Consider the following 14,167-nt stretch of genomic DNA (forward strand, 5'->3'; position numbering starts at 1 on the left):
TTCTCGGAAGAATTGAAGACAAGATCAAACTACGAGAAGAACAAGCTGGTTTCCGCAAACAACGTAGTTGTATAGATCAAGCAAACACATTGAGAATCATCGTGGAACAATCTATTGAGTGGAACTCACCATTGTACATTGCATTTGTAGATTTCGAAACAGCTTTCGATGCAGTAAAACGGGATAGTATATGGAGTGCTTTAAGGAAAAAAGGAATTCCAGAGAAAATTATAAACATAATCAAAGCGATGTACGATCAGAATGAAACAAGAATACTACACAATGGCGCACTAAGCGAGCCAGTCATTATAAACAGTGGAGTTAAGCAAGGTTGCCCACTTTCACCGATACTCTTCAACTCTGTCCTAGATAACATAATGCAAGAAGTGACAAGCACACCCAGAGGAATAAGATGGTCATTAACCGATCGTTTAGAAGATCTGGATTACGCTGACGACATTGCCCTGCTTTCCCATACTTACGAAGAGATGCAAGCAAAACTCGACCTCCTACACAGTAAAGCAAAAAGTGCTGGACTCCAGATAAATACACGAAAAACAAAGTCCTTAAGATTAAACTGCCGCAACACGAACACGTTCATGATAAACAACACAACTATAGAGGACGTCACTAAGTTCAATTACCTCGGTAGTATAATAACTACAACGGGGGGAACGGAGTATGATATCTTGAACAGGATCGGACTAGCTAGGGCAGCATTTGGCAAAATGTGGACTGCTTGGAGATCGTCCAATCTCAGTAGAAAAACCAAGCTGAGATTGTTTGGCGCTTGTATAAAACCAATACTCTTGTATGGAAGCGAGACCTGGCACGCAAACCAAGCCAGTATAAACAGCATTCAGGTATTCGTCAACAAATGCCTCAGAAAAATATGTAGAATCTTCTGGCCGAATAGAATCTCCAACCTAGAGCTGTGGGACCTCACAGGTGAAGAACCTATAGCCACACAAATCAAGAAACGTAAATGGCGCTGGTTGGGGCACACACTAAGAAGGCCACCGGGTGCGATTCCGCGTCAAGCGCTAGAGTGGAACCCCCAAGGGAAACGAAAAGTGGGTAGACCAAAAATGACATGGCGTAGAACCATAAACAAAGAAATCGCCGACAGCGGCAAGTCTTGGTCACAGATAAAAACATTGTCAAGTAACAGAGTACGATGGAGAGGCTATGTGGAGGCCCTATGCTCCTAAACTGGAGTGAACAAAGGAAAAAAAAAAAAAAAAATATAATTAAAGGGATTTTCTAAATTTTGGCTTTACATTATGTACGTACATACTTTTACTTAATTTGTATATAAGTATAGCTGTTGTATTATTATCAAGAATAACACAAAAGCAAAACCATACGTACGACATTGCATTTCATTTTTGTTTCCGGTCTAGTTGCCAAAAATTTTTCCAATAATGGAATTGGTGCAATATTGCAATCGTTTCAGTTTTATAATGTAACATAGTAACTTCAAAATAGTTACATATGTAGTTACATGTATTTATTGATTTTTGCTGTAAAAATATTCTTCCAGAAAGTTTGGATAGATAATTAAAACTGGACATTCAGACATATATTCATACATGTGTTTAAATATATGTATATATGATTAAGTGCGTTACTGTATTGAATTTAATTAAAAATTTGCAGTAATAAAGTAAGATTGTATTTGGAATAAAATTTTCATACCTTATACATACTTACATATAAGCAGCTACTATTCATTAGTAGAAAAATTTTCAGTTTTAAGGTGATGCAGTAAAAACATAGTCTGATTGATGACAACAAAAAAAAAACAACAACGAAACTTTGAATTTGATAGTATTTTAATGAAATTTATAAATATTAATCTGCTGATTAGACATTAGATGAGATTTATTCTATTTCAATGACGGGCACGCAGTGCAAACTTTATACATTTACAGGCATTTTGAAAAATTCAACAAAGAGCACATTGAAAACAAACTCTGTTTTATCACAGCCCAAGAATTTAAGATTCTTTAAACGCTGTTTTATGGCCTTCACTAAATAATTCAAATCTTTAACTCTTTGCAAACGTTTTAGTTTTTTATTTTTATGAAAAAATAAATTAATAGTAAAAAGTTTATAAGGAAAAAAACAAAATTTTTGTATTCCCAACAACAATGTAATGAGATTTTTTTTTTTACTGAGATCAAGAAAATTAAAATCTGTTTTCAAAGTGATGAACACCAAGCATGCAAAAAAAAAAAATGTTTTTATTTTGTTTAATCATCTTCTTTTTATTCGATTACGCTTAGTGACCTTGAATATTCTATTGGAAGTGTAATTTAATGATGCTTATTTATTATTTTTGCTGAACGTTTTCATTCATTCAAAACATTTTAAACTAATGAAATTAGATTTTAGATAAATGTTGATTGTGAAATGTGAATTGAATAATACAATGATGCCAAAAAAAAAAATTTATGATAAATTGAAAGAAAACAAGTTTGAATGGTTTCTGAGTGAAAAGATAATGTGCCACTTATATAAAATATTAAAAATTAAGGATTGATTATTTTGATATTCTTAAGATATTTTTCAAAAAATTAATCGTTCATATTCAAAAATTATTAAATAATACTCGTACATACATATGTAAGTGTGTATAACAATATAAAAAAAAGAAAAAATTTGATTTTTTCTGAAACTAAAATGCTTGGCATCTGAAAGTGCATTAAATGCCGCAAAATCAAAAATATGTTGATTTCAATCCCTTTACTAGATCTTTAAAAAAAATGTTTGTGGACCTTCTATATCTTTTTCGAAAACGAGATATGAGCAAAAAAGGTTGGGCAAGTAACTCGAAAACCGCTGAAATTTGAACCTAAACAAAAATTTTACCCATTTTCGATGCCCTCCAAACGGTGATATGGTACTCTTTTCTAAATAACCCTGTATATACATAATATATGAACATATGTATGTATTTTTGTTTAATAAAAAGAAATCAGAACTTTCAGTGGGCATGTGAAAATTTCATTTATGCATGTTTGTTCAATTACCAATATGAAAATTTTAGCCAATTTGGTTCACAACAAACGAGACAGCCGTAATAAAACTGAACAAAATATTGATACTTATGTACATGACATACATACTTACATAATTATATTATATTCTAACGTCAAAAGCATTTTGACATTAGAGCATTACTTCTTTCTAAGTTGAAATTAATTGTTAAGCTTTATATTTATACGCTTATATATGGATAAGTTTATGTACAAAAATTTCTTTAAAATTATGATTTAAATATTTAATTTATGTATTTATTTTTTATTTTTCAGCCGAAAGTGATTTTGAAACGTTCATACAAATAAAAGAGCACTTCAAATCGAAATTAGATTGTGAAAAACATTTGTTCATTAAAGAAACACGTCCTAGAAATGTACAAAACCTTTATGAGGCTGCTGGAAGAAGTCCAGCTTATACAGATTCCGTCGATTTAGTTGATACAACAACTAATTATAAAGAAAATAATACAATAATATCAAATAATATTAGAAATGAATCATCATTTGAAAAGAAAATTCTAAAAATTGATACTGAAATTGAAATTCGTTTGGTAAGCAATTTTTTATAAAAAATATCTAAACAAAAAAAAAAAATGATTTTAAATTAAAAGTAAATGCTCATAAATTTTTCTTTTTTATTTTATAATTTTAGCCAGCTAATATTAATAAACTTCGAAAATGGACGTCGTTAGAAGCATTAGGAGATGTTACTGTTACTCCAGATTGTATGAGCAAAGTTGGTTCTTTCTTAGAAAGTGATCAAATAAATATAATTCCTAGCTCTTATCAAGAAAATCCCTCCACATATACAAAATTTAATGATATTGGAACAGAAAATGATATACCAATCGATCATCTTCTGCCATCACCAGAAGAACAATGTCAATTAATAGCAAATAAGTAAATATTTTTCTAAAATTTCAAAACAAATACCTCTTTCTTTATACATAACATTTTTATAAAAATTTTTAGGTATCCTGCTGAATTAATACCTGTCGATATAACTGGTAGACGTTTTGATCGTATGTGCCTTTCCAGAAAATCAGTTTATGCTGATAGTAAAACTGGTAGCAAAAAAGACAATAAAACGAAAGATGATACTGAAAAAAGAACTAGAACAAAAAAATCTAGAGGCAAACGTAGAAATACAATTATAGGAATTGATCCAAAAGAAATTTCTGAAGCCATCCAAGGGTATAATAATTATTTTAATATATAAGTTGATTTTGTTGTTTATTTAATTTATTATTATTTTCTTTTTAATTTTTTATAATTAAATTCTCACGTTATAATCATCATTATAATTATGGTTTAGTTTACTTTAGAATACAATAATTTAGAAAGCTTTTCATGTCATTCATAACAAAAGCTGACGCAATATACAAATATACAAGTAGATTGACTATATACATGCCTTTTTGAAAATATAAAATGATTCATAGTACGAAATAGAACTAATTAAATAGGCGAAATTTTATAGATAGCAAAAAATTATAATTCACTTGTCTAAAAGTTCAGACTTGTTAAACAAATAAGTTTCAATAATTTATTATTTTAATATAAATAACTATTATATTTGATAAAAAAGCTATTATCATTGAATTTTAATGGGATTTATTTCAATATATGGTAATTATTTTGAATTGTTAGTTAAAAATCTTAAATCTGTATATAATTAGATGTGAATTAGAATCCCAAAATGTTAACCTACTGTATTTCTAAGTGAAAAGTTTTATTATGTAAATGATCAAAAATTTAATTATTAAATGTCCATTTTTTTATCGATTAAACATTATTTTATATTAATTTTATGTTCAAAGATAACAATTTATAATTCTGATCTGATCAAAATTAGTTGTTAATGTTTAGTTAATCTTGATATGAAAAATAATCATATATTTGTAGTAATTAGGTATTATTAATGAATTTGTTATTTGATTAATATTTAATATGCAGCGATCAATTTCCACACTATCTCATATTCAAATTTTAATTTCATCTAGTATTTTTTTTCTCCGCAATACATATTTCTTTACAGAAATCAAGAAATATTTCAGAATATTCCTATTGTTAATTCAAACTAATATAGATTCTAATATCCAATGATATTCAACTATAGTTTACATGTTTTATACATCACTTATCAATAGTTGAAGCCCTGAAAAATATACTTTCCAATCATATTAAGTATTTCGATAATTGTTTAATTACATGCATGTTAAATAATAATTGCAGTCATACTACATAATATCTAACACAAAATAGTTTACAAAATATTATAATTAAAATCCAAAAATTATTGATACACTAAAATATTAAATTAAAAAATGAGTGCATGATAAAATGTATAACAAATAATTAAATTGGAATTTCTTATTAAAATACGCAAGCATTAGTATTTAATATACACTACAAAGGTTTAAAATTACAAAATTAAATATATGTATCTAAACACGTTTGTTTTTTTTTTTTTGTAAATATTTTCAAATTACACATATAATATATTTTAAACCAATAACAAATTAAAATAATAATATACAAATATTTTAAAAGTACATGATTTATATTTTTATCCTTTGTAGGGAATCTTATATTGCATTCGGACAAATGCAATTGTGGACATTTTCACAATCGTCAAGTGTTTTATAGCATTTATCACTCATTCAGTTCATTTGTTTTTTTTTATAATGAGTGCAATTCAAATATAAAAATGCTAAAAATTCTAGTGAATCATCAATAAATTAAAAGAAAAAATTATATGTTAATATTTTTATAGAAAAATAAAAAAAAAACCAAAGTTTTCGGCTTGTATGCAGGTTTCTCTTTTAGTCAGTATTATTTTTATATATTCATAAATACCAAGAAAATATCATTATTTTTTTTTTGTTAATTTTTGCTATTTTAATCCATAAATTCTTTATTTTAATAATTTGCTATTAATTTGTTTTTTATATATGTATATAAATCTATACATATTATTTTCATTGTTAAAATATTTATTTGTACAAAATTTAAAATAAAAATATTGCATGATAAAATTATGTACATAAAAAGCTTTATATTTAAAAAAATAGAATAAAAACATTTTTTGTACTTCACACAGAAAAATTATGTGATAAAAACAGCTCTTTTCTTGTTTTTCTTGCATTATCTTCTGTTTTGACAATGCTTTTAACTCATGTACATAATGTATGTTACTATCAATTTTTGTATAACAGTTAAATAATTTGCCACTGGTTATTTAATTTTTAAAATGATGAGAAATAATTTTTTTTTGAAAAACTCTTTTTTTTTTGCCATAAAATTGCTTTTATTTATTTTTTTTTTTTTGTTTTCAATCAAATAATTAAATTAAATTTTAAAATTTCATATTAAGAAATTATTTTTACTCTTATATAGTCCCTATAACGAAATTCATCATCACCATTAGAATATTGAAATATGTATGTACACATATGTATATGAAATTGAAAAAGATTATCTAGTTATTAAAAACTCCTTTTCTTGATTCTATAAAAATTAATTTGTAAAACAAAAATTCTAAACTTAATATAAAACAAAATATAAAAATTAGTCAAAAATATGAAAGTCTATCTAACTTAGAAACTCTAAAATTCACTTGTTTTTGTTTCAATATAATAAACCTTATTTAAATTAACATTAGCCAAAAAAAAGCATACATATTTAATTTTAGAAACTGTATCATTCATCCTAACAAGAACAATATAATTAATCGCCCTTATTGAGTTATTCGCATTAATTGACTTATTAAGATATTATTTGAAAGTATTTTAATTTTCCGTATTGAAGCTCTAATTTCGAAATTGTTCTTGGTCTAAAAAACTGAAAATTATTGAATGACAACCTATCGGCGAGATAAAGCTTTTGAAACATATACTTTTTTTTTGAGTTAAATTTTCTTGGGAACTAAATGTTAATAGTTTAATAATTTACATACATAAGTTTAATATTTTACAACATGTATCCTGTTAAGTACAGTTAATTTTTAAACAATTAGAATTTAACTTTCTTGAGCTCAACATATAAAATTTTTTTAATGTTTTTCTGATAACTTTGACATAATTCTGGTGTTTTAAATTTTTTTATTTATGTATTATTGAAACAAACATTAAAAATTCAATAGTTAGTAACTTTAAATTTTTAAGAATTAAAATTGTATTAAAACACTATTTATGTATGTACATTTATGAGGTTACTTCAAAAAATTGAAATTTATTTCCAAAATTTGAATAATTTTCATTTGTCATTTTTTCGGGTGTTTATAAAAATGACGTTGATAAATGCGATTGTTACCCTATTATTAATTTTTTAATTGCCAGTTTTTTATTTCCAATATAAAGTTGCCGGATATAAGCAATCTCATTTTATAAATTATTTCATTTGAACCAGTTTTACTTATAGGGCATCTTATAATTTAGATCTAATGTCAGCTTGACTTATTGAGCAATGCTGTTTTAATTACTGAATTATTTTGACGTTGGACTTGCATTTGCTCATAGCATTACTTTTATTACTTATACCTTATCACTTACCGTCGGGAGCAAAAAAATTAGTCAAACATTTTAAATAATCTGCAAACCATTGTTAGACAACGTTGTAAATATATTTCACTAAAACAATACAAATAACAATAATAATTTTAATTACAAAAGCATCAATTATTGAGACATTTATTTTTATTTAAATTATAAATTCATATTTGTATAAAATAATTAGATAAAAAAACAACAATTACTTTAATAAATTAACAATTTATGTATGTATTTAAAAAACCTATGTTCTTACGAACTCATTTCAAAAATCTCCCGAATTCAAAAATTTTAAGTTCTTTCTAATATCATTTAATGTATGTATGTAATTAATTTAATGTAATTCTTAAATCAATGTACAGCGCGAAAATTTCGAATTAATATTATAGTTGTAACAAAATTTAATGTTTAGCAATAATTTTCAAATTGATACTAAATTAATTCATTTGAGAACAATATTTTTAAATTTGCTTCATTTTAATTAATTTTCGTTCAAATGTAAATATTATTTGCGTTCAGATTATAACATTCTATTCTTTTTTTCTTTGTTTTTGTACTTTTATTTAATAAAATTAATTAATTAATATTTAATTTTGAAAATATTAAAAGTTAGTTTTTTTTTTCTCATTTCTCTCTAATTAGAGATGAAAATCCCGATCAAGCTTCAAGTGAAACAACACCTGTGAAATCAATTTCAGAGAGAAGTAAATCGAGTGATTTATTAAAGAATAAAGAGATTTCAGAACCTGGTAAATCGACATTGAGTCGTTTAAATTCATTAAAAAATTGGGGTAGAAATCGCCTTAAATTTGCCGATCGCCAAAATGATGACAATAATAAAAGAAATAAAAATTCAAATTATAATCCATCAGAGGCTGACAGTGAAGCTGATGAAATAAAATTAAATACAACAATAACTAATAACTACAGTAATGTTAATAAAAATCGTAAAAGATTTTTTGAAAAAGGAAAAAATTATTTTTCTTCAACATCAAATAATGAACAAAAAAATAATAATAATCGTGACAAAATAATTGTTAATTACTTCAAATCTGAATCAACATCAACATCGAATAGTCCAGAATCAACGGCTACAGTGGCTTCTTCGCCATCACCACATCACAGAGGTTATAATAGTAATTCTAATCAACCCTTAAATTCGGTAAAATTGCGTGAATCGTCATCGTTGCGACGGCAACGACGAAATGATTCTTCAAATATTAATAAAGATGAACCACACTCTTCCAGCGGTAATTGGAGTGCAAGTTCTGAGTCTGGAAGAGCATCAATTGGTAGTGAAATAACGATATTACCCAAATCAAGTGCATCAAGCATTTCATTAAACCATAATAATAGTTATCAAAGTTTTGGTACATCTGGTCCACCAAGTTCGGTTGTTAGTCGTAGAAGATTTTTAAATACATCGGCATCAAGTAGTATTACCAGTGAAGGACCATCTACACCCGATCCACAATTAATAAATGATATATGTTTTATTGATGACGAAACAAGTTCAGCATATTCCTGTGATACAGAGGGTTATTACACTTCATTTCACATTGATTCTGGATTAAAAACTTTAAAAGAAGAAGAGCCTGTAACACCACTTCATTCAACATCTGCTCTATCGAGCAATAACTCAATCGGAACTCTATTAAATCAAACAGGCGAAAGTGAATATGAATTATTTGGACGAGGTTCAACGTCTACAACTGCTAGCTCAGCTGGTACAGTTTGTACAACATTATTAACGGGGAATGAAAATGATTTAAATTCGATATCATTTTCAGAGGTTGGAGAGAATAAGCTTTCATATTCTAGTAGTAATTGTTCTAGCAGCACAGCTGTTAGTACATTGGAACGTGGTGGCACAATAAAAAGAAATAGTAAGATATTACACAAGGAATTAGTTGAAGTTACAGTTCACTTAGAACGAGAATGTGAAAAAATAAAAAATGAAGAAAAAAATATAATTGAAACGAGTAATTTAGGCGATGACAATTTGAAATCTAATATAAATGAAGACAATGAATGTGCAGAATATTCTGATGTTGAAAGTAACGATCGATCAGAAAGAATTCGGCAAAAAACAGCGATTAGTTCGAGTCGAATACCATCTATGTGTATTATTACACCAACGACAAGTGACGATGAAAATGTTAAAAGTAAGTTTATTAGATTTTCTTATATATTATTGAAACAAACTAAATCACAAATGATAGAGAAGATACACAAGCTATATACATACATTATATTTTTTTTAAATTATAAACTTTTTTCAATGAATTAGTAAATATTTTTCTTATATAAAAAATAACAATTAAAATAATATTGTAGCGTTTATAATTACATGTATTTAAAATTTTATTCTTTTCAATATGTAGGTAATCCTGTAGCAAACGCAAATAATGTTGTACAGTATGCAAAAGTATTTTCAAGAGAGCAAAAAGAAAAGAAATTGTCAAAAGAGGATTTAAATAACCGCAACATTATCGAATTGCCAAATCAAGCATCGCCATCTTTATCTAGAAATAGTAGAACTTCTTACGATGAAGATGCGATATTTTCTGAAGATGAAAATTTATATGATTTAACAAATGAATTTGTTGAACCAATTAAGTTAGTACGAAACGATGAAGAAGAAAATGATCTTGATATTGATATTTCATTTGAAAAAGATATTTATCATACCATCGGAGAATATGTTACCTTAGCTGATGTTTCTAATAACAATAAAATGCCATCAGTTTCTTCTTATTCTAAAACTAATTCATTTTTGCCAAACTCACCACATAGAGACTTAGATTATTCATCAAATACGGAATCCGAATATGTTTCATTGAAAGAATTACCACAAAATTTGATATCTAATAAAACTTCGGGACATTTTAATCCTTTTGCATTTGGAACTATCGAAGAAGAACCATCAGAAAAAATTAATAATAATATTAATGCAATATTAGAACAAGTTGACTCTGATTCAGACAACAGTAAAAAGAGTATTCCACAAAATAAAAATTCTATAAAAAACTTCGAAGCTCATGCACATCAAATTAATACAGATACAATAAATGAGAAAAAAGCTTCTAATATATTAGGTGACATGCGCGTTTCTTTTAATGCACAGGGGAAAATTATATACAATTCAGACAGCCTTAGACGACAAAAACGGGGTCATACTACATTTTTACCAGGTCCACATGTTAAGGATGCAGATAGTGCTCTTTCTTTATCATCATCATCAACAAAAACAACATCATCATCAGTAACAACGCAATTTAGTAATAATAGTAATGAAGAAAACAAAAATGAATTCAAAAATATTAGTGCAAAAGATAAATATAAAAATAGTTTAAAAAGGTTTATAAGTGGCGGTTGTGCTAATCGTGAATTAAAAGATATTCGTCCAGTTAATAGTAATAATAAGAATAATAATAATAACTTATATCATCAGAAACAGGAGGAACAAGCTCGAATCTCTTCAAACAGAACCAGACGAATTACAAAAAATATCGATTCGGATGAACTAACTTTGGAAGCTAAAAGAGAAATGCAAGAAACAAAAGGTAATAAAATTTTTAATAATATTTAATTTTTCAACATCTAACAATAATAAAAATAATAATAATAATAATAATAAAAGAGTTTAAAACAAAAGTAAAAATAAAAGAATTTTCGAATTTTCATAAGTTTCGCATTACTCAAAAGTGAATTTCATATTAATTACATAAGAATAAGTAAAACGATAGGTAAAACATAAAAATCGATAGAATTTCCTCTTCATTTTGAAAATGAAAATGAAAAAAAAAATATTAGGGTCATCTGTAGTTACAAAAAATATCAAACGTAATTTTACTCTCATTTTAAATGCGCTTTGGTATGGGTGTTGTATACATGGTTTTGTAGATATACATGAGCAAATGTACATATTGATAATAAATTCCTGCTTTTCCTTTCAATGAACGGGTAGACATGATACGAACGAATAAATAAATATACTTACATAAATAAAATTTATATAATTACATTTATGCAAGTATAACACAAATAAATATCATTGACATTAATAGATTTGTTTATGTACATCTGTTATATAAAACGAAGGTATATAATTATATAAAACTCCAGTTGAATTCACATACTGTAAAATAATTAAATAATGGACAAGTATATGCTTAAATATAACAAATTTTGTACTATTCCATGCACATTTCTGATATCAATCATGAAAACGTAATAGAAAGTGCACCAAGTATATAATTTAACCAAGTATACATAATGTTTGATAACACAAAGAAAACAATAATTGCCTAATTAATTAGAAAATGTATAAAGGATGCATTACCAAATGTAAAAGGATTGTTTTTTTTGTGAAGAACGCAAAAAACTCGTGATAAATGTGACTACTATTTGAATTATTTCCTTAGTTATTTTCCAATTTTATGTACCTTGCAAAAAATGTGAAATTTATTGAAGTATTTTTTAAAATATCAAAAAGATTTATCCTTTAAATTTTTATTATTCATTAAAATTCATTAAAGGTATATGAAATATTTATCTAATCCATTTTTAAAATGTTTTCTTTAGAATTTCAAAATCTTCTTCAAACGAAAAATGAACCATTCAATCGTAACGCTCAAATTTATGGTACGCTGCCAAGAAAAGATATTATCCGAAATACAGAATTGATATCTTTAAAACAACAGACCCCATTAAGTACAAATATATACAGATCGCCAGTAAACTTGCCAAAAACCATATCATCATTGTCATCATCATCAGCCACAATTTCACCAATAGTACCATGTAATAAAAGTAGTTTTAGAACGTCTACACCATCAAAATTAGATAATATAAATGATGTACAGGAACAACAACAAGATTTCAAACAATTTTCTACCCCACCGAGGATTAAAACAATTGATTTACAAAGTATAAGACCAAAGCCTAGTAATTCAACAGATGCTGAGGAAATACCAAATACATGTTCTGATCGTTTAGGAACAGCGAAAACTAGTTTAATGGATTTTAAAAAATTATTATTAGCCAAATCAACAAAAACTTCAATATCATCAAATTCAAAAATGTCTGCTGTCGAATTATTAAAGGCATCAAAGCAAAATACAAATTCATTAAGTAGCTCGAATAAAATAGGAACTTCACCAATATCATCATCGCCAACTACAATATCGACTGGGGCTGGTCAAAAAGCAAATCCAACAGGACTTGCAAAATCTGGTTCATTAAGTTCCAGTATGCTATTATTAGAATTAAGTCGTTCCCCGCGACAATTCGCTAACCGTAGAATGATAAGACAAGGTCAATTTGGTTCACCATCAAAATATATTATAAGCGGTGGTGCAAAAAAACGTAATTACGCTTTAGGAAATTCTATTGGAACCGATGTTATGTCTACAACTATACCTGAGGCTAACAAAGAAGAGGATAGCACTAGTTCCAGTGGTTCGATTAGTTCACAGAAAAGTAGCACTAGTATTATTGATAATAAATTAAAAGAAAAGTCTGATTCAGTTGAACATATCGATTTTAAGAAAAACTTCTTTTTTCAATCAGAAGAAAATAATTTTACGAAAAATGAAATTGATGCTTCAAAATATCGTTGCCATTTATCACAATACCGTCAAGATGTTGCTAAAGCAATTAAAAATGAAATGAATGTAAAGCAAAATATAGCAGGAACAACGGTAATTACAACATCAACAGGAACAACAGTTGTAACAAATATTACAAATGAAGCATCAACTGCCATGACAAAACCTCCAGCTTTCGAAACTTCATTATAATTAATGAAAAAGATAATCTTAAAAAATATACTTTTTATTGCATTTTTATTATTATATTATAAATTATTTAATAATATATTGCTTTGTTTCATTATTTTAATGAATATATATAATATATTTATAATTTAAAAGTTAATTATTAAAGGTACTAATTTAATGAAATTCTATTACAAGAAAAAATTTCAGTATAAAATAAATTGATTTTATTAAATCAATCAAAATATGTGGTTTTAATTATTAAAAATGTTATTAAAAATAATTAGAATAAACAAATATTTATCATTTTTTATAGAAATATTGCGATTAATTAAATTAAAAAAAAAATGCATCTGCTTCAAGCTGAATGCTTTTAATGTCCAATTGAAAAAACTATAAACAATATCGCTTGGAATTAGTCAGAACAATTTTATGGTTTTTAAAATTTAATTTACAAAATTTTGATTGAATACATCCGTCCACAAGTTACGTATTTACGGATCAAGTATAACCCTTGTTAAATTTTGAGTCAATCCACATAATTTGAAATTTTTAATAAGTGGCTTTAATTGTGTACTAAATTTCAATTTATCATCAATTGGCAAAAAGTTAAGGCAATTCTGACCACTTCTAAATATTATTATTAATTATTACAAATTAATTTTTAAATTCGATAAAAATAGAATAAACAGAAATAGTATTGCTGGCTATATTAGCGTTTGATTTTATTTTTTATTAATAAAGCAAAAAAATGTTCACTTTATTGAAACAAGTGTAGAGCAGAATATTTAGT

The 14,167-nt window shown here is 26.3% G+C and overlaps 1 protein-coding gene across 1 annotated transcript in view; it reads left to right on the plus strand.

Annotated features, from left to right (window-relative positions):
- Positions 1–13,698, plus strand: part of LOC129607091 (putative uncharacterized protein DDB_G0282133) — a 69,800-nt gene extending 56,102 nt beyond the window's left edge. Inside the window, exons 2-7 of the mRNA XM_055517819.1 lie at positions 3,318–3,595; positions 3,697–3,944; positions 4,017–4,238; positions 8,237–9,759; positions 9,979–11,160; positions 12,182–13,698. Coding sequence (XP_055373794.1) covers positions 3,318–3,595; positions 3,697–3,944; positions 4,017–4,238; positions 8,237–9,759; positions 9,979–11,160; positions 12,182–13,398 — 4,670 coding nt within the window. The 3' untranslated portion in view covers positions 13,399–13,698. The remainder of the gene's footprint in view (positions 1–3,317; positions 3,596–3,696; positions 3,945–4,016; positions 4,239–8,236; positions 9,760–9,978; positions 11,161–12,181) is intronic.
- Positions 13,699–14,167: the final 469 nt, after the last annotated feature.

Source organism: Condylostylus longicornis, unplaced genomic scaffold, assembly GCF_029603195.1.
Source record: "Condylostylus longicornis isolate FDR11 unplaced genomic scaffold, ASM2960319v2 ptg000026l, whole genome shotgun sequence".
NCBI lineage: Eukaryota > Metazoa > Arthropoda > Insecta > Diptera > Dolichopodidae > Condylostylus > Condylostylus longicornis.